At 44.9% G+C, this 17,806-nt stretch overlaps 2 protein-coding genes across 3 annotated transcripts; both read left to right on the top strand.

The window, feature by feature from the left end:
* Nucleotides 1–4,118: 4,118 nt before the first annotated feature.
* On the top strand, nucleotides 4,119–12,649 carry LOC119218145 (procollagen galactosyltransferase 1-like). Its single transcript, XM_037472327.2, has 12 exons — nucleotides 4,119–4,573; nucleotides 6,772–6,882; nucleotides 7,066–7,183; nucleotides 7,812–7,946; nucleotides 9,000–9,204; nucleotides 9,315–9,434; nucleotides 10,176–10,252; nucleotides 10,345–10,451; nucleotides 10,873–11,005; nucleotides 11,198–11,325; nucleotides 11,703–11,909; nucleotides 12,008–12,649. Exons 1-12 carry the CDS (start codon nucleotides 4,356–4,358, stop codon nucleotides 12,276–12,278), a joined length of 1,830 nt encoding a protein of 609 aa, XP_037328224.1. The 5' UTR covers nucleotides 4,119–4,355; the 3' UTR covers nucleotides 12,279–12,649.
* Nucleotides 12,650–13,680: 1,031 nt separating this feature from the next.
* On the top strand, nucleotides 13,681–17,581 carry LOC119218330 (nucleoredoxin-like protein 1). 2 transcript variants are annotated; one of them, XM_037472693.2, is made up of 5 exons: nucleotides 13,681–14,250; nucleotides 14,388–14,440; nucleotides 15,938–16,197; nucleotides 16,309–16,398; nucleotides 16,516–17,581. In XM_037472693.2, exons 3-5 carry the CDS (start codon nucleotides 15,962–15,964, stop codon nucleotides 16,892–16,894), a joined length of 705 nt encoding a protein of 234 aa, XP_037328590.2. In that variant the 5' UTR covers nucleotides 13,681–14,250; nucleotides 14,388–14,440; nucleotides 15,938–15,961; the 3' UTR covers nucleotides 16,895–17,581. The 2 variants fall into 2 exon arrangements, with proteins under 2 accessions (XP_037328590.2, XP_037328589.2); XM_037472692.2 differs by having other exon boundaries at nucleotides 15,938–16,398.
* Nucleotides 17,582–17,806: the final 225 nt, after the last annotated feature.

Genomic DNA, 17,806 nt, shown 5'->3' with positions numbered 1-17,806 from the left:
TCTTGTGCCTCTCCTCTGACACGAAGCAAAGAGCCTCATTGTATTGTTCTTCAAAGTGCTTCTGCAGTTACAGCACACACTGCTCCCACTGTGGCCTGCGAGGCCGCGTTGCTCAATGATCGTATCTGATTGTGGGATCTATGACGTACCAGCCAGAGGTTTGGACACATTTTCTCATGGAATTGAATTAAGAAATGAGTGCAAACCTTTACTGTACATTTCTGCTCCTGTTTCCATTGTTCAACATTGCTGCGTATAAACTGGAATATGAAGGCCTCGAGTCTTGTATACATAAATCTGTTTTTATTGAGTCCACCATCATGAAATGGTGTGCGAGTAAAGGAGGAGGGGGAGAATTACCTCCAGGGTTAGGACACCTGAAGAGATACATACACAAGGGTATGAAATGTGGTGAAGACTGCTGTCTAACACCGAAAGACGGTTCAATATTGTGGCGATGTGGTAGCTGTGTGGAAGCATTATCACTAATGTATTTTAGATTTCACTAATTCCACTCTGGCACTAAAATCTCGTTTTCCCTGCCGTGGAGCCAGCGAGCACTGGGGCCGACACCGGGAAGACAGCGACTCCTCTGTGTGCCACACCTCGGCTCAAACCGACTGACCGACCTGACTCAGCATCCAGTGAGAGAAATCTGAAATACTTGGTATTCATCTCTGCACTCCAGAGAGGAATGTTTCCACAACGCGGTTGGACTCTGTGCTCCAGGTTGCACATGCTGGGATTGAGCTGCAGGGTCATTTGACTCAATACTGGGAGAGGATCCGATCACATGGCCACCTGCTTATCGCCAGCCGTTTCACAGTCAAGAGTCGTGATTCCAATCAGGTAAAGATAGAAATCTAAGAGCCATCTGCTCCCTAAACCACATCTGCCTGATGTGCACATTGTGTGTGTCTGTGTGTGATTGGATGTCCCTTTGAATACTTCAAGGTGATTGGGGGTGTAGGACAGAGCTGGTGCTTTCTGGGTGTCACATCTGCGCCTCGATACAAAAAAAAAAAAGGATGCTTTTTGACTACTAGATACCAAGATATACTTTCCAAAGGCATAAGGAGAATGAATAATTCAAACAAACACCTGAATTTTTCATCCTGTCAGTGCTTACTTTTGCATGACCGGCTGCGGTAAATCAGGTGATGAACCTGTGTTCATGCAGGACCAGTACAGTGCCCCGGGGTGTCGGGCTGCCAGATCACGACAGAAACACACACGGTAGTCACACGGCCCAACAAACTAAAAGCTGCAACACAACATGGGAGCTCGGCTTCAGTTCTATACCTCTGAGGAGCATGACTCCGTTTCCACAGGCTTCAATGCCTTCATTTGCAACTCATTCTTCCCCCACCGATTCCTTGGTTTTCTCTGGTCTGTTCAGTGGGAGGATTCACCACAGTCCAGCACTTCATAGATGCCTTGTCTTCTTTGAAGAAGCTCAGAGATCATTTTGCAACAGTTCATTGTTCATCTAATGGTCAATGAGGAGGAGCTGAGGCATCGGGCAAGATCATAAATCCTCTCATTCCTTTGTCCATGTTGCAACTTTCCATTTGCTTCTAATGCACAAAATAATTGCTATTTTCCATATTTGTGTTATATGATGTCATGTTTTACTTTCTAGGGGGTGCGACTAATCTAAAACTTGAAATAGTGATATGATTGTGAGCGGGGATATATTCTTTTTTTTTTAAATCTTTCAGCTTCCTCTTCTGTCTCTCTTTGCCCTCCAGGTGTTTGTAAGCATGGAGATTGAAGAAGGGATGTCGTACCTCGGGGAGCGAGGGTTTGTGTGTGTGTGACAGCCTGGATCAAAGGTAGCAAAACAAGACAAACAATATGCATACCACAAATCAAGACTTAAGCATGCACATAAACCATGTGTGTATGTTTGACATTCATGTCAGCCGCTGTCAGAGTTCTAAAGGACAGCAAAGCATCGGCTCAAAGACGCCACGGCAGCCCTGAGGGAGGAGGCGTCCCTCTATTTTCTGTGGTGTCGAGCATCTCTGCAGGACGGCAACACGGCTGCAGGACAACACGGCTCACGCTGCGCTTGAGTCTGTGAAGTCAGAGGATGCGATATTCACTTGTGTTCATTATTTTGATCCTTATTGACTGCTTCTCTTCAAAGGCAAGTTTGAGCCGATGAGTTTCTTCCATGTTTCATGATCCTGGTTCGACCGTACTCTGCAGGAAAGGGCCGCACCCACCTTTGATGGATTTGCCTCGATCTGTCAATCGTTCCCGGGGACACGCGATAGCATCACAGGCCGAGGATCAGAAAGCAAAGCAGTGAAAAAAAAAAGAAGCATGCTGGGAAATCGTCATAACCATGAACCGGCCTCCCTTTTTAATGTTTTTTTTAAGATGGTGATTTTGATGTTTTAAAATTGTTTTTATATATTTTTATTTTTCCCAAGTATTTTAACCTTGCAAAGAAACTTGCAGGGCATATATTGAATACAGTACATTTTACAGAAAATATCAGCAAAATAGCTAGGAGAAATTCACAAGAAAGATAAATAAAATTAAGTAAATAACAAAGCAACAAATTATATTAATAATATTAAAAATAACAATTACCCCCTCCCAATAAAACAAACAGAAATAGGTTGGTGCATAGAATAGAGCACACACACAGATACTACATTGACACATGGCTCCAAACTCCAAATAATGACAGCACTATGGCACTGTTAGTGTTGGACCCATGTGCTCTAAGTAAGGCTGACAAATATCCCAAAAATAAATGATGACTTTTCTTTTCTTGATATCTGTAATATTTTCAAGAGGAATACAGCTGTTCATTTCCACGTACCACTTGTCGATGATTGCAGAGTTAGACTTCCATGTCATCGATAGCCATTTCTGGGTCACACACAAAGCAGATTCTGCTCATTTAATTTGGGACTTTGTTAAAGAACTGTTGAGCAATCTCCCTGTAGACACAGCTGGTTTTAAGGTTTTTTTTGTTCCGCAATGAAATATTCTAAAGCAGATGCATGGACAATAAGACCCAAATGATAAAAATGAATTATGAGGGCCTCTGTCACACGTGGGCTTCATCTGATTGGACAAAAGCGCTCTTTAAAACAAGCAAACAAGAGCAACAGAGGAAAACAGCAGCTGTGCAATGAGAAAATAAGCTAATGCTACACTGTGTATTAGATGTGACTAAAAGCTTTCCTTCACTGAATCGCTGTTCTTGGCTAAACGGTGCGAGACTTTTATTTGTCTTGCAAACAGTAACAGGAGGAAGAGGATCTTCCCTCAGGCGACAGGAGGGGTGTTTTTTATAGTTCTTTGGACCACTTATTCAATTATCTGACAGCTATGCTATTGTGTAACTGATGGAATGTGGTGTGAAGACGAAAGGTGAGCCCTGAGGCAAGGGATATGTTAGTGGAAGCTGGTGCCACGTTTCTCTCTAAAATATTAATGATTCTTAGTAAGTTTAACATGAATTGTTAAAACAGTGTGGAATATACGATCTATGAAGCAATGTTTGCAAAAGAAAGACATACTTGTACGTAGAGCTACACTCCAATTTGAACTGATTCAACATAAACTTAGGTTGGTAGTTTCCTTAAGATGTTGGTTTATTTTTTTTATTTATTGTATGGCGCTGACGCCACTGAGTGGACTGGGACAAGGTTATTAGAAGTTACGTGATTTAATACATTGGTCGAGTTTCTGTAAAATCAATTATGACCTTTATCAAGTATGAATGAAATAATTAAAACACCAGCTGATTAAAGCTTCTTAAATAGAATCATTTACTTCCCAATGCTTCACATCATCCAGGCTTCCAGTAGTACAGATGTATTTCATCCACGTGAGCTAAATTCAACTACATCATTGAGTTGTCACATACAGGTGTGGTTGGCAGTTCGGCTTCATGTCAGGATCCCAACAATCGAACTGGGAACCATTGCAGCAATGCAGAGTTTGAAGCTCCTGCAGCCGGAGGTGTGATGATGAGTCTGTGGACACGCCCACATCGCTCTTAAAGGGGAGGACGTCGACGGCAGTGTAGCCGCTAGTTATGGATATGTATATGATGTATATGAAATACCAAATACGGAACTGCCTGATATGATTCATTTGAACTAATCTGCACGAGGCACAGTGTTGTGTATGAGCGAATTTATTTTGTGGGGGGGGGGAGACTGCGTTTCCCTTCAACCGGTCCTGACGCGCCCTTTAATTCAGCCACTTCCTCCGCCATGTAGCCGCTGTCGGCGTAACACAACAGCGGGATCCTGAGCCTCAACATCCCCCCTCCCGGTTCCGCCTCTGCCCGCCGCGTCTCCAGCGAGTCTCTGTCCCCTGCCATGCCCCGGGTCACCTCTCTTCTGCCTGCCCTGCTAATCGTCCTCCTGCCGGGCCCGGGTCGTGGATATTTCCCGGAGGAGCGCTGGAGCCCCGAGTCTCCGCTCCTCGCCCCCCGGGTCGTCCTCTCGGTGGTGTGCCGCAACTCGGCGCACTCCCTGCCGCTGTTCCTCGGAGCCATCGAGCGCCTCGACTACCCGAAGGAGCGCATTGCGCTGTGGTGAGTGTCGAAGCCGCGACCTGCCACGACTTTGAAAGAAAATCTATCTATCAGTAAAGTGGGACAAAGTGGGATTCGACGCGTCAAGCCGTTCAAGGCTTATTATAGACGACCATTCGGCGCGCGCTAGAGCCGACGCGCAGGAAAACGTGCGCACGCGTCATTTCACCGCGCACTTCGCCAGGCAGGCCAGCGGCGCGGCAGGAGCGCGCGCGGCGCGGCGCGCATGTGCCCGTTAAAAAAACCCCTTCCATTTTATCCCCCCCCCCCCTCCTCCCCCGCCTTCCAGATAATTCTGCTGTCATCATTGCTCACTTCCTCTTGTCTTTAGAGTCCCGTGCCAGAAGATCTGTTGTTAGCTCTATTATTATCATTATGAAGATGAATCTTTTCATCAGAATTCTTACTTATATCAGTAACCAGAAAAAGGCCTCAAGCTGAGGTATGTTTGTGTCACACTGTCCCACGAATAGGTTGTTTGAACCAGAGGGCCGGGCCTCTGCTTGAGGGAAGCCTTCGGTTGGAGTTTGAATGAGGGATTAAACTGTGCCTGTTTAAACAAACCCACTTGTGAGCCATCCGATAGTTAGACGCTGCCACGGAGGCCCCACGTGTCCGTGTGGCGGCCTCGGCCCAGCGTTCTGCGCGGCTGCTTTGATCTACAACACATGCGCTTGCCTCGGTGCGAGGGCGAATGCAAAGAGGTTTTGGTTTACTGCATGGAAGACGTAAACAGTGCTGTTAGCTGGCCGCTTGTCGATCCCTGAGGCCATCAGCCTGACAAGTTAAGATGGAGTACACGGCAAGCTGCAGCATTGATGTGTGTGTGTGTGTGGTTTCACCAGGGCCATGCAGGATGGACGTTATCAATCCACAAATCTTCCATTTTCATCCATCTACCTTCTTCTCAGCTCTCCCGAGTCCTTTGGGCAGCGCTCTAGTGCTGGCATGCAAGCACGTGCTGGATGAATCCAATTTTTTTTTTCTTCTTTCTGTTGGCTTCCTCCTGCTCATTAAGAACTTTCCAGCAAGCAGTCGGAGAGGGGAAAAGTAGAGACTGGAGAGGGGGAAGAGCAGGGGTGGGGTGGGGGGGGGGTGGATGGCACGGCCACATGTGGGTGTTCAAAAAGACCACAGACAGATGGGAAACTAACAGCTGCAGCACGCCGGCTGTCTCTCACTAGAACCAGAATCATCTTGAATGCGTAGTAAATCGACTTCTCTCTTATTTGCACATTCTTTCCCCGTCTCTCTGGCTTTGCCTGTGCCCCCCCCCCCCCCCCCCGACGCACAGGAGATTTGTTGTGATGACACAGATGGCCGATGCTCCTCTTCATCAGCCCCCTATTCATCGGCCGACGTCTTGACATCAGTGATGAGCCGCTCTGCTCCAATGACATCAAAACCCGACGGATGAGGAATCGTTATCACATTATCTAGAATTTGATATTTTACATGTGTTTTTCCCCTTGAAGCGCTAGTAGTCTGTTTTCATGTCAAATAATATGAGCCTATTTTTGTCAGCGTCCAAATTCTGCCCCCGAAATGCATTCATTCCTGATTGTGTTTTTATAATCGCTGACTTTGTATTCTGCTACAATCAGAATCAGAACATGTGCATATTGGCAAGTTTGTCTAAACAGTGGCCCGAAACCTAAAACTATTTACTAATTACAGTGTTTCTACACATTTGACAAATCACTTCACCATCCATAGCAATCTGAAATCAAGCTGCTGATGATAACATTATTTTTTCATAATATCACAAAAGTTATATTATTCTATGCTTCCCACTGCTAACCAGTTTTTTTCCAGCACCTTATTAAAAATCTGCATAACTAAATGCATGGAAGTGGAAGCATTATTCATCCGGTTGGCTTACTGCAAAACACGAATGGAGATGGAGTAAACAATAGCTCCTTTTGTGAGGATGCCGTTTGAGTGACAGAATAATAACCGCTGTCAGATATCTATGAATAAGGTATAATCGTGGGGGGGGGGAGGGATCGCAGCTTCGGGCCCGATGCAACTCACGAAGGTGGAATCACTGAATTTTAACGACGGTGGTGAGGTTTTAACGTTTTTATGAGAAGCCTTTATAAGGTCAGTACCTGGACGAATACTGCTCCCCCAAATAAAAGCCTGTGTGTGTGTGTCTGTCGACCCCCCCCCCCTCCCCCGCGCCCCCTCTCCCACAGGGTGGCGACAGATCACAACATAGACAACACAACAGCCATCCTGAGGGAATGGCTTATCAAGGTGCAGAATGACTATCACTATGTGGAGTGGAGACCTCAGGAGGAACCCAGGTACTGTGTGTGTGTGTGTGTGTGTGTGTGTGTGTGTGTGTGTGTGTGTGTGTGTGTGTGTGTGTGTGTGTGTGTGTGTGTGTGTGTGTGTGTGTGTGTGTGTGTGTGTGTGTGTGTGTGTGTGTGTGTGTGTGTGTGTGAGAGAGACATACATTACTTAATGGGTCCGTCTGCCTGACTCAGGGCCTATGAAGACGAGCCGGGGCCCAAGCACTGGAGTAACCTCCGCTACGAACACGTAATGAAGCTGCGTCAGGCCGCTCTGGAGACTGCCCGTGAGATGTGGGCCGACTACCTGCTGGTATGTCATCATCCACTCGCCAGCCTCATACGTCTGCTCCTATTAGTGCCTCTCAGGGAGGTGTCTGGGTCAAATGTGTGCGTAGGAATCCTCTGTCTATAATAGAAAAGGAAATGAATCGCATTAAAGAGACCAAATCTATTACCAGTGAATAAAGCCAATTACTGCTCACTAATAACTTATAGTTATTATTTAAAATGTCTTAATTTCATCTTAGTCATAAATGTGATGTGTGACATTCTTCTTTGTCGTACACAAATTGCAACATCCTGCATAATTAGCTGTGTCATAATGTACGAGAGAAGATGGATCCAGTGAACGGGTGGGGTTCAAATATTTATTTGGAATGCAATTAAATCCGTAATTTTAAAATATTTATTCAGAATAAACTTTAAACCGGAGTGCAGGAGATCTGTCTGCCAATGAAAGTCTGTCCGGCTGTGGGATGAAGGCGGGCTGGAAATGTGCTGATTATGTCCCACGTCCAGTGTGATCGAGCCCTGTTGCTGGGTCCCGATCAGTCATTCAGTGACGGGGGGGGGCGTTCTGTCTGGGCTTGCATGTTCACGTTTGTGTGTGATTTATTCATTCCACATGTGGATATTGTGCCCTTCTCATCCGTCCGCAGGTGGCCGACTGCGACAACCTCCTCACGCGCAGCGACACGTTGTGGAAACTGATGAGCGAAAACAAGACCATTGTGGCGCCGATGCTGGAGTCCAGAGCCGCCTACTCCAACTTCTGGTGCGGCATGACTTCACAGGTACCGGAGGAGTGTGGTCGCCGTGGCGATAGAAATCGTTTTTTCCTGTTCATTCCGTATTTACAACACACGGCGACATCTGTGTTTCCTCCAAAACGCCATCTGAACCAAGAGAGTCTGTCCGTCATCTTCATCACGGTCTTTACCTGAAGTCTGCTTCTCTTTAGGGTTAGATAATAATAATAATAGAGCTCCTGCCTCCTTCTTAACACATACATTTGATTTAGTGGGAATTTCACACTTCATTATTTTTTCTAATGCACTAGGAAATCAAATTGGTTCTAATAAGTCACACTTTCAATGAGTTGAAGACCCAGTAGAAGAGTTTTCTTATTGTATTTAATCGTTTCATCTGAGATTACTGGCAGCTGAATGTAATTAGTAAATTAAAGTAAATGATTGGTATCGCAGGTAATTGAAACTTTTCTGCTTTTGATATATTAGTATTCAGCTCTAATAAAGATTATTATATGACTGGCGCACATGCAGCCCTCACAGCTCATTAGGTTTGATTTGCTCCTTCTTCTCTGTTTGTTACTGCACGTTTCCCCAGATGCTACACAACTTTAAACCAGATTGTCTTCATTAATGTGTGCCAAGAAATAAAGGAACAGCGTGATGTTTTTAATATGCAGACACACACAATTATGCCAACATGCAACAAACTTGCCCATCTGATGACTTCTCTTGGATACACTTGTGTCTGTGATCTGTGGCGACACGATGTCTTCGTACTTATTTCTTCTTTTCAAATACGAGTAGACGTATGGACGTTGTAAATCCTCCAGAACAGACAAAACTCACCAAAAGTCCGTCTCCAATTTTCTTCAACCACAGTTAATGGGCCTTTTTTTCACAATTATATGATATCTGGTTCTTTGTCATTTAGTAGCATGCAGCTTCACAGGACTGTTCTTCCTGTAACATTGACATTCAGCTGCCAATATTCCGATTCAGGCCCCCCTCCCGACACACCGCCCCGAGCTTCTTATCCCAACAGGTCGTCGGACACCCAGTGTGTAAAGGTACCGTGTTTGTGTGCCCTCCCTCCAGGGTTACTACAAGCGCACAGCAGCCTACATGCCCATCCGTAAGCAGGAGCAACGCGGCTGTTTCGCCGTGCCGATGGTCCACTCCACCTACCTGCTGGACCTACAGAAAGAGGCCTCCCGTCAGCTGGCTTTTTATCCACCACACCCAGAGTACAGCTGGGCCCTGGATGATGTCATCGTCTTTGCGTACTCTGCTCGGATGGCGGGTGAGACAAAGGCAACTGAGAGGAGCTTTTTGGAGGCTGCTCCATTTTCTTTCTAGTTCATGCTTTGTGTTTTTTAAGCATGTTTTTTTTGCCCACTTTCATTTTCTCAGATGTGCAGATGTATGTGTGCAACAAAGAGACTTATGGGTATTTCCCGGTGCCAGTGCGTTCCCACGCCACCCTGCAGGATGAGGTGGAGAGCTTCGTGCACACTCAGCTCGAGATCATGGGTGAGTCGAGGGGTCAAAGAGCGCTCACCAAGACCACGGGGATTTATTAGTGTTTCACGGTTGCGTAGTGAAGCTTTTACACTGACTATGCTGTGAGAACACCTGCTTATGTTAAGTGTGTTGTTGTAAATGTACTAATCCTCTGCAGGTTTTGTGTTTATTGAATTTTCCCAACTTCTGTTTAGGTGAAGTGAATGTTGTTTGCTGTTCCCGTTATGAGAATTAAACGGTTTTACTAGAAGAGTCATGAGGTTCTGGAAAGCTGTTAAAAGCTACTACCATGACAACTCCTTATACCCTGTGCCGTTAAAAATACACGCTTAATTCTATCATGTTTACTTTTGCTACATTTATGCAGTCAGATCGGTAAGTTTGAGATTTTGCCAGTTAAGCTTAGAAAGGTGTTCAGATCCACAATAAGAAGAGAAAACAGTGAGCACTAAAAGTGCTACAAATAAAGCAATAGATTGTTTGACTTCAGCTCTATAATTCAGTGTACTCTCAACATTTATATTCCAAGGACTAAAATCGATTTCATGTAACCAGAGTAACTATAACTAGCATTGCCATATTCATTTCTTATTTCATTTCCAATTTGAACACAAATATGTATATATTTTTATATGCGCATCTTTAAACTTTAACTCATCTTGTGATGAAATGATCCACATTTTAGGTTCCACTGTCCCACCACATTTCACATTCTCTTTGAACCTCACCCCCTTTTTTCTTTTTTTAAAGTGAAAGACCCTCCGTTGGAGCCCTCCAGCTTCCTGTCTCCCCCCCCCAAGCAGCCCAACAGGATGGGCTTTGATGAGGTACACACACCGAGGCGCCTGCACACATGGAAACGAACACGATGACCCGGAGCACGTCGTGCTTGAGTTTGCGTCCTCTTGTGTGCACCCAGGTGTTCATGATAAATCTGGAGCGGAGGTCCGACCGTCGCGAGCGAATGTTGAGCAGCTTGTACGAGCAAGAGATCAGCTGTAAAGTCGTAGCTGCTGTGGATGGCAAGTACGTTCCTCCTCCTCCTCCTCCTCCCCCACTGCATGTTTGTTCCTGATTGGTGCCCCTGCACCATGCGGTGTCGATTGATCTATGGAGGCTGAGCTCAGACAAACAACCAGGTGAACAGTAGTGGGTGCATGCTGTCAGTTAGATGTTCTCTCAAGCACGACTCGACTGTGAGTAAAACCTAGCTCTAATCCCCGTGTCGGCTCTCCTGTTCGAGCGTTACAGTTTTACATGTTTGATTACTATCTTCATTTGAAATGTTGCATAGAGCAGCCTGTAGGACATGCATGCCGTATGTTTGTCCCGTTGCTTCCAACCCCCCCCCCCCCCCCCCTCCTCACACACACACACACACAAAGAACCATATGATGCATTGTTTCCATCTCTAACCACATTGTTTTTGCTCTTCTCTCTCCCTCAGAGCTCTGAACAAGACTGATATAGAGGCGATGAGGATTAAGATGCTGCCGGGTTACAGAGACCCGTATCATAGTCGGCCCCTCACCAAAGGGGAACTGGGCTGTTTCCTCTCTCATTACAACATCTGGAAGGAGGTGAGACACCCGGGCTGCCTCAGGCCTTTGGCTCTACCTGTGCACGGTAGATAACGTTTATTACTGACGTGGCAGCTTGGGGAGAGTAATGAGCTGCTTTTCTATTTCTGTTTCCAGACGTTGGTTGAATGTCTTACTACGTATCAGTTAAAAAAAGTACTTACTGTAGAGTATCTTCTATCCCAACAACAGATAGCAGATCGTGGTCTGCAGACCTCCCTGGTCATCGAGGATGACCTCCGCTTCGAGGTGTTCTTCAAGCGACGTCTCCAGACGCTGCTGCAGGAGGTGACGAAGCACAAGCTGGACTGGGATCTCATGTGAGTGATGTAAAACACCAGTGAGTGGTGTAAACAGACACCACGGTTAGCAGCCCCTTTTCAGCCAAATCCGTCCATCTGTCACACATGCGCATATGCAGGAAGCACTGGTGGAAATGATGCATCTTCTAATGCATCACGCTGCTGAGACGCTGCAAGCCTTTTCAAATTAGACCCATCACTGATGACATGGCATAAAAAGTTTAAGGTTAAGTATATAAAACCATTTTTTGTTTGTGCCACATTAAAGTTTCAGTCCAAAAACGATATTAAATCTGTTACAATACGCTTTAATCAATGCAGTTTACATTCCAAATCCAGCGCCTTGGTGTTAAATGCTTGTGATATTTACAGTCTTCTTGAACTCCATAAAACAGTTACATTGGGCGGAAGCGGATGCAGGTGGACCACCAGGAGAAGCCGGTACCAGACATCCACAATATCGTGGAGGCGGACTACTCCTACTGGACACTAGGCTACCTGCTGTCTCTACAAGGAGCCCAGAAGCTCCTCAGGGCAGAACCTCTCAGCAAGCTGCTTCCTGTGGATGAGTTCCTCCCTGTCATGTACAACAAACATCCAGTGTGAGTGCCGCCTCGTCATCTTCTGGGTTTTTTATTTTATTTCATTTTTTTGGTGCTCTTGTTACTCCAATCACCTCCCTGCTTCTCTCGCTCATCAGTTCCGAGTACATGGACCACTTTGAGGTCCGGGACCTGCGTGCCTTTTCGGCCGAGCCGCTCCTGGTGTATCCGACCCATTACACCGGAGACCAGGGCTACATCAGTGACACGGAAACATCGGTGGTCTGGGACAACGAGACCGTCAAAACGGACTGGGACCGGGCCAAGTCGAGGAAAACCCAAGAGCAGGGGGAGCTGAGCTTCGAGGCTCAGAACTCTGACGTGCTGCAGTCTGAGCTGGAGAACTGGAGCGCACGGGACGAGCTGTGAGGGAGACGAGACGAGAGGAGGTGAGCAGGAGAGAACTCTGGCACCGCGAGATAAGGACGAGCCAGGTAGAACAAAGCTGTGATGGTGGAGAAGAGGGAGAGAATTCAACAGAGCAGCTTCCGTTTGATTCATTGCATCCGACGCTCGTCCCTTCACCACAGCCCGGTCCAATAATAGTTCCATGATTTAAAGGATAGTTTGCCCAGATATGCCCAGTTTTAAAACCAAACATGCAGCTTGTTGCATTTTGTTTGTTGATTAGATGAGAAAAACCAAATATGTTTTGTAACTTTCCATATTTAGATGTCTCTGCCAGTCTTTTTTTATTTGATTTTTTTAAATCAAAGAATGAATAAAGACTTTTATCATGATTGGTTTTGAGGTTCTTCATTGCATTTAGCTTGGACTATCCGGCTTCGCACACATTGTGTGTTTGTGCACAGTGCACGGACACACAATGTGTGTCCGTGCACTGTGCACAGACACACAATGTGTGTCTGTGCACTGTGCACAGACACAATCTTAACGGTGATGCTCCTTTTAATCAATGATTTGACAACATAATGGTCAGTTTGTGCTGCAGCAAGATGCCATTACTCCTTCTTCCCCTTTTTTTTACACAGTAATTACATTTATTGTACTGGAAACGTATTATTTGCATCCAACAACAATTTTTTCATAGATTTAAAAGAAATATATATTGCACTACTTAGAGAACTTCTTACTTATGTACTTTCCACACATTAGGATCTGTGGTGTTCTGTTCACACCTTTGCTTTAAGCTAAATGCTAGCCTAGCATGCTGAGTTCATTACTCTGATCAAACACAAAGAAGAACTGCGGCCGATGGAAAAGCCTTTTTAGTGTCAACACACATTTCACCCTGAGGAGAACACACACGTTTTAAAGTCAATCAACATCCATCCCATAGTACAATTAATGCAATGAGTGGTGGACTGAAAGAACGGTGCTCTATGTCATGGTTGGGAAGCTGCAGCATGTTGTTGTGTTTGTCCACAGGGTATTTAGCTTCATTATGTATGTGTGTGTGTGAGTGTGTGTTAAAGTGGCACACGTCTGTGGCTCAGACTAATCCTATTAGATCTCTCTCTCTCTCTCTCTCTATATATCTATATCTATATATATATATGTATATATATCTATATATATATATGTATATATATATATATATATATGTATATATATATATATATACACTCATACCACAGCCCACTGTTGGGATTAACGCAGGTATTTTCTGCAGATCAATAGCCACTTCTCTCTACAGTAGAGCCTGCTGGGGGTTGAGCAGAACCAGGCTCAACTCTCACTATCGACCCCCTCAGTTCATTTCCTTGAAGCTCTGCATCCTGCTTGTCAAATCCGCTTGATGAAAGGATGCAGAAGAATCCGAATATGCTGCGAGGGGTAAATGAGGGACATCAGTGAGGTTACAAAGGCAGCGCTTGGCTGTGAGGGAAAGGCTGGAGCAGGTTAGGAGGCTTCACTTGATGCTGACGTAAAACATGTCCGCCCTTTGTCTCCCGTCTGTCTTTCTACAGTTTAACCTACATGTCCGTCCTCCTTTGGCGATCCAATTAGTCCTTTGCTTCATCCATCCTTTCCACCCGCCTTCTTCTCTTCAAGTAATAAGATTGACAGTGTTGAGCTAGAGTTTTAATGGCCAACAGTGAACAAACACACACACAGACACACACAGAGGCAACCTCCGCTCCTGAATTACAGCGCTGCCACACCTCCAGCTCTCTGTAATCTGCCTCCGTAGACCACAGTGTGCTGAGTGAAGAACTTACAGAGGGGTGAAGAGGCATCGAAAGGTGCACAAAACAGAAAAAAACTCATCGGATTTAAAGGAAGCAAGAAGGCAAATCAAAGAAATAGAAAAATGGATTAACAGAAAGAGGAAGAACTGGCATCGTTTTTGTTGTTGTTGGAGACGAGGAGTTTCAAGGTGAGACACATTACTTGTGGTGAATGCAGCTGACAAAGATTGATGGCCTATTAAATGAGCAACTAACAAAACAAGGCTGTGTTGCTAATATATATTAGGTGTGATCAGCTCAGCTCCAATAACTTTTCCAAATGCAGGACTAAAGCCGTGACCTTCCAGAGCCTTCCAGCAAATCCTCCCTTTTCTGCAGGTAAGACGAATGCTGCTCAATTCCAAACATATTTCTCCCACATCATCCTTGAAAGTTTCCGTGCAAATAGATCAGGTCAGAGCCTCGCAGCCAAATCTCATTTGTGAGGTCATCGCTGTCAGTTCGCAGCCTGCAGCGACTGCAGCCGCAGTGAAATACGGGCGGGTCGAGACAGATTTCAGAGAGAACCCCATTTCTATATGTGAAATGTATTCCCTATTTGTTTTTTTGTTTTGAGCCATAAGTCTGGCTTTGGAAAACACCATTAGACAAAGGGCTGAGTCATGTTGGCTGGGCTGATGTGTTTTATATTCCTTTAGTCACCGATAGCTCTTGTGGCTTCTGGATGTCCTTCTGTAGGCCGCAACGCAGAAATGATCATCGGTTCGTCAGTGTGCAGCATCACTTAAAGGGCCTGCAGCATCAGCTCTATCAGCAGAAGTATGTTTTCTTCAGAGCGTGATCACCTCAGAAGGAGCCATTGGTGTGTGCACACTGAGCAGGTCCTCCATTGGATGGCCGAAGGCCGCCGTAGCTCTGCGACATGCTTTTGAAGCTGTGGTCACGTGACATGCAGAGCGCGTTGTCTTGTAAGCGTCACATGGCCTCTGAGCAGGCGAATGGCCTCTCCACGGTTTTTGGAGCGGGTGGAATGAGCAGAGGGGCATTCAGGTGGTCCTAATAGGAGGTTACATTCGTTCTGTTTGGTTCTGTGTATTTCTTTTGTATTAAAAAAAAAACAATCGACTTTATTTCACCAGTGTGATCCATTCAGTAATAGAGATTCAAAACAAACAACAAAAAAAGAACTAAAACATCACCAACCGTAACAGTCTGTTGGTTGAGTTCACTTCATGACTGAAAACACGTTGACCGCTTTGTCCCTCTGTGGAAATACTGTTTCCATAGTAACTGTCCACATACAGGCCATTTAAGATGCAGTATTGAATAGACTTTTCTATGTGAAGAAAATGATTTACAGCCAGATGTATTATCAATCATCAATTACTAGTCTGGTTTTGGCATCACAGAAAGAGAATGCACAATGTACTGTATATAAATAACTAGTTTCTAATTGTGATGATGATGAAAGCTCATTTCAGCTGCTGCTCATCATATTTGAATAACAAGATGGACTCTGCCAGAACTGTTTTTGTCATGCTTAACATGTTAATCTTTAGGTGTGCTGCCATATTGAATCAAATGGGATCCAGATAATATGTCATTTATGAATTTTTAAACTATTTACCAATCAATGTTTTCAAACTAGTATTAGATAATAGCATAATGCGAAGCAGCCACAATGTGTGGATTAAAATACAAACTCTTTACTGTACTGTACTTTTTCTACTACTCAGTTGCGTGCAATAACTTTGATTTTGAAAATTCGAGGCTGCACTGAAAGTCTCAAATGATTCACTGAAGCCTGATGAAGGTAACTCTTCTATGTGGTAGCACAAACATACTAAACTGTGTTTCACCATCCCTCCCCCACAGAAGACCTGGACTATCTCTGTCATCATGGTGGACCTGTTCCTAGACCGAGTTCTGGTGGAGAACAACTGGGACCAGGATGAACTCAACACGGAGCGGGAGATCATCGGGATCCTCGAAAACCGCATCGTGATGCTGTTCTTTGCCTCTGCAGAGTGCGGCAGGTGCCAGGAGTTCCTGCCGCTTCTGAATGACTTTTTTAAGAGACTGAAAGACCCGGCATACATCGAATACCCCAAACTGCTCGCCCTCGTCTACGTCAGGTCTCCACCCGTCTTTCTTTGTATCTCCTTCATGCCCACATGTGATTGCATGACTTTCCACTCTCCAGTTTCATCCTTCACAAAATGTCCATCTCCATCTCCTCTCTCCAGCTTGGACCAGTCGGAGGCGCAGCAGGAGAGATTCCTCAGAGATCTGCACAAAAAGGTCCTGTTTTTGACCTTTGATGATCCATACAAGAAGTGGGTAAAGAAGAGAAGAGAGTGTGTGGGTTTCATGTTTCATTCTTTCTGTTTAACCTGTTTGTTTGTTTCTAAAATCAGACTTTTAGTGGAAACATCCTTTTTTCTGCCTGTCAGAGAACTACAGGTCAGGTTTAAGGTGAAGGAAGTACCAACAGTCGTGGTGCTTCGTCCCGACGGCTCCGTCCTGTCTCCAAATGCTGTGAAAGACATCTGCCATTTGGGGTGTGACTGTTTCAGAGACTGGCAGGAATCAGCTGAGCTCATTGAGAGGAGCTTCATGCTCAACGAGGAGTTTGACAACCTAAATATGCGAAGTGCCACTGACCCCGTGAGGAGGCTCAAGTACAGGACAGAGGACGACAAGAGGAAACAAAGATGGTGGAATTTATGGGGGAAGGACAAAGAGAAATGTGAGGAGGAAGAGCAGTTAAAAGATGCGACGCTGGATAGAAAGAGAAAGGAGGGAGACACAGGAACGTGGAGGAGAAGATGAACAAGAAAAAACATCCATATTAAAGGCATTATTTTGTCTGTTGTTTTAAGTCCTCGCGTTGACTTCCTTAGGAGTTAAACCTTTGTTACTGATTCTGAAACTTCTTTTAAAGCCCTTTTAAAAAAACTTCTGCCTGTGGAGCAAAACGCAAATTCATGTACACAACTATTCCACTTTGTGTTATGTGTCCACACAACTTTGAAAGGGAGTGAAATACAACACGAGACTTCGTATATTTAAACAAAATATACGATGCAGTCTTTACTCTGTCAATTAATGACAAGTTACAGAAAGTATGATGCGTTTTCAGTCATTAGCAACATACATGCATCTAATATATATAATAGATTATTTGTGCTTATACAAGCACACATATGAATATGAAGCTGCATGTCTGCCTGATGTGTAGATAATAACACATTATTATTATTATAAAAAAAGTCATTGTAGCCGAAGGCGCTGGAGTCTAAATTTGAAATCAATATTTTGTCAAGCACTATGTGTACGTTGTTTATTGCATTACCTTTGCCATGTTAATTATGGTGTATCCCTCGAGCTAATGTTTCTAATCTTTATTTTGTCATTATAAAAATATGTCCCTTAATATGACTTGCATTGTATGTGAAATAGCAAAGTAAAGTATTGTACTAACAGCGTGTGACATACCGGCCTCTTCTCTGCTCACTGAATCAAACTATCAGCACCACACGGACAGGTGTTCCCTGAGGTTCTGAAATGCTCACTTCATTAAGGTCTCTCTATTTTGTTTCCCATGCTGTACTTCCTACAGCTTCACACACTCACACACACACACACACGTCGTGCGCCTCTTGTCCCTTTGTCACCTTGTCCTTCAGCCCCCCCCCCCCCCAGACAGAAGAAGGGAGGTGGAGCGCAGAGACACAAAGGAAG

The sequence above is a fragment of the Pungitius pungitius genome, chromosome 9 (genome assembly GCF_949316345.1).
Source record: "Pungitius pungitius chromosome 9, fPunPun2.1, whole genome shotgun sequence".
In the NCBI taxonomy this organism is placed as follows: domain Eukaryota; kingdom Metazoa; phylum Chordata; class Actinopteri; order Perciformes; family Gasterosteidae; genus Pungitius; species Pungitius pungitius.
Note: the sequence above shows the minus strand (reverse complement) of the source record. Positions and strands in the feature narration are given on the sequence as shown.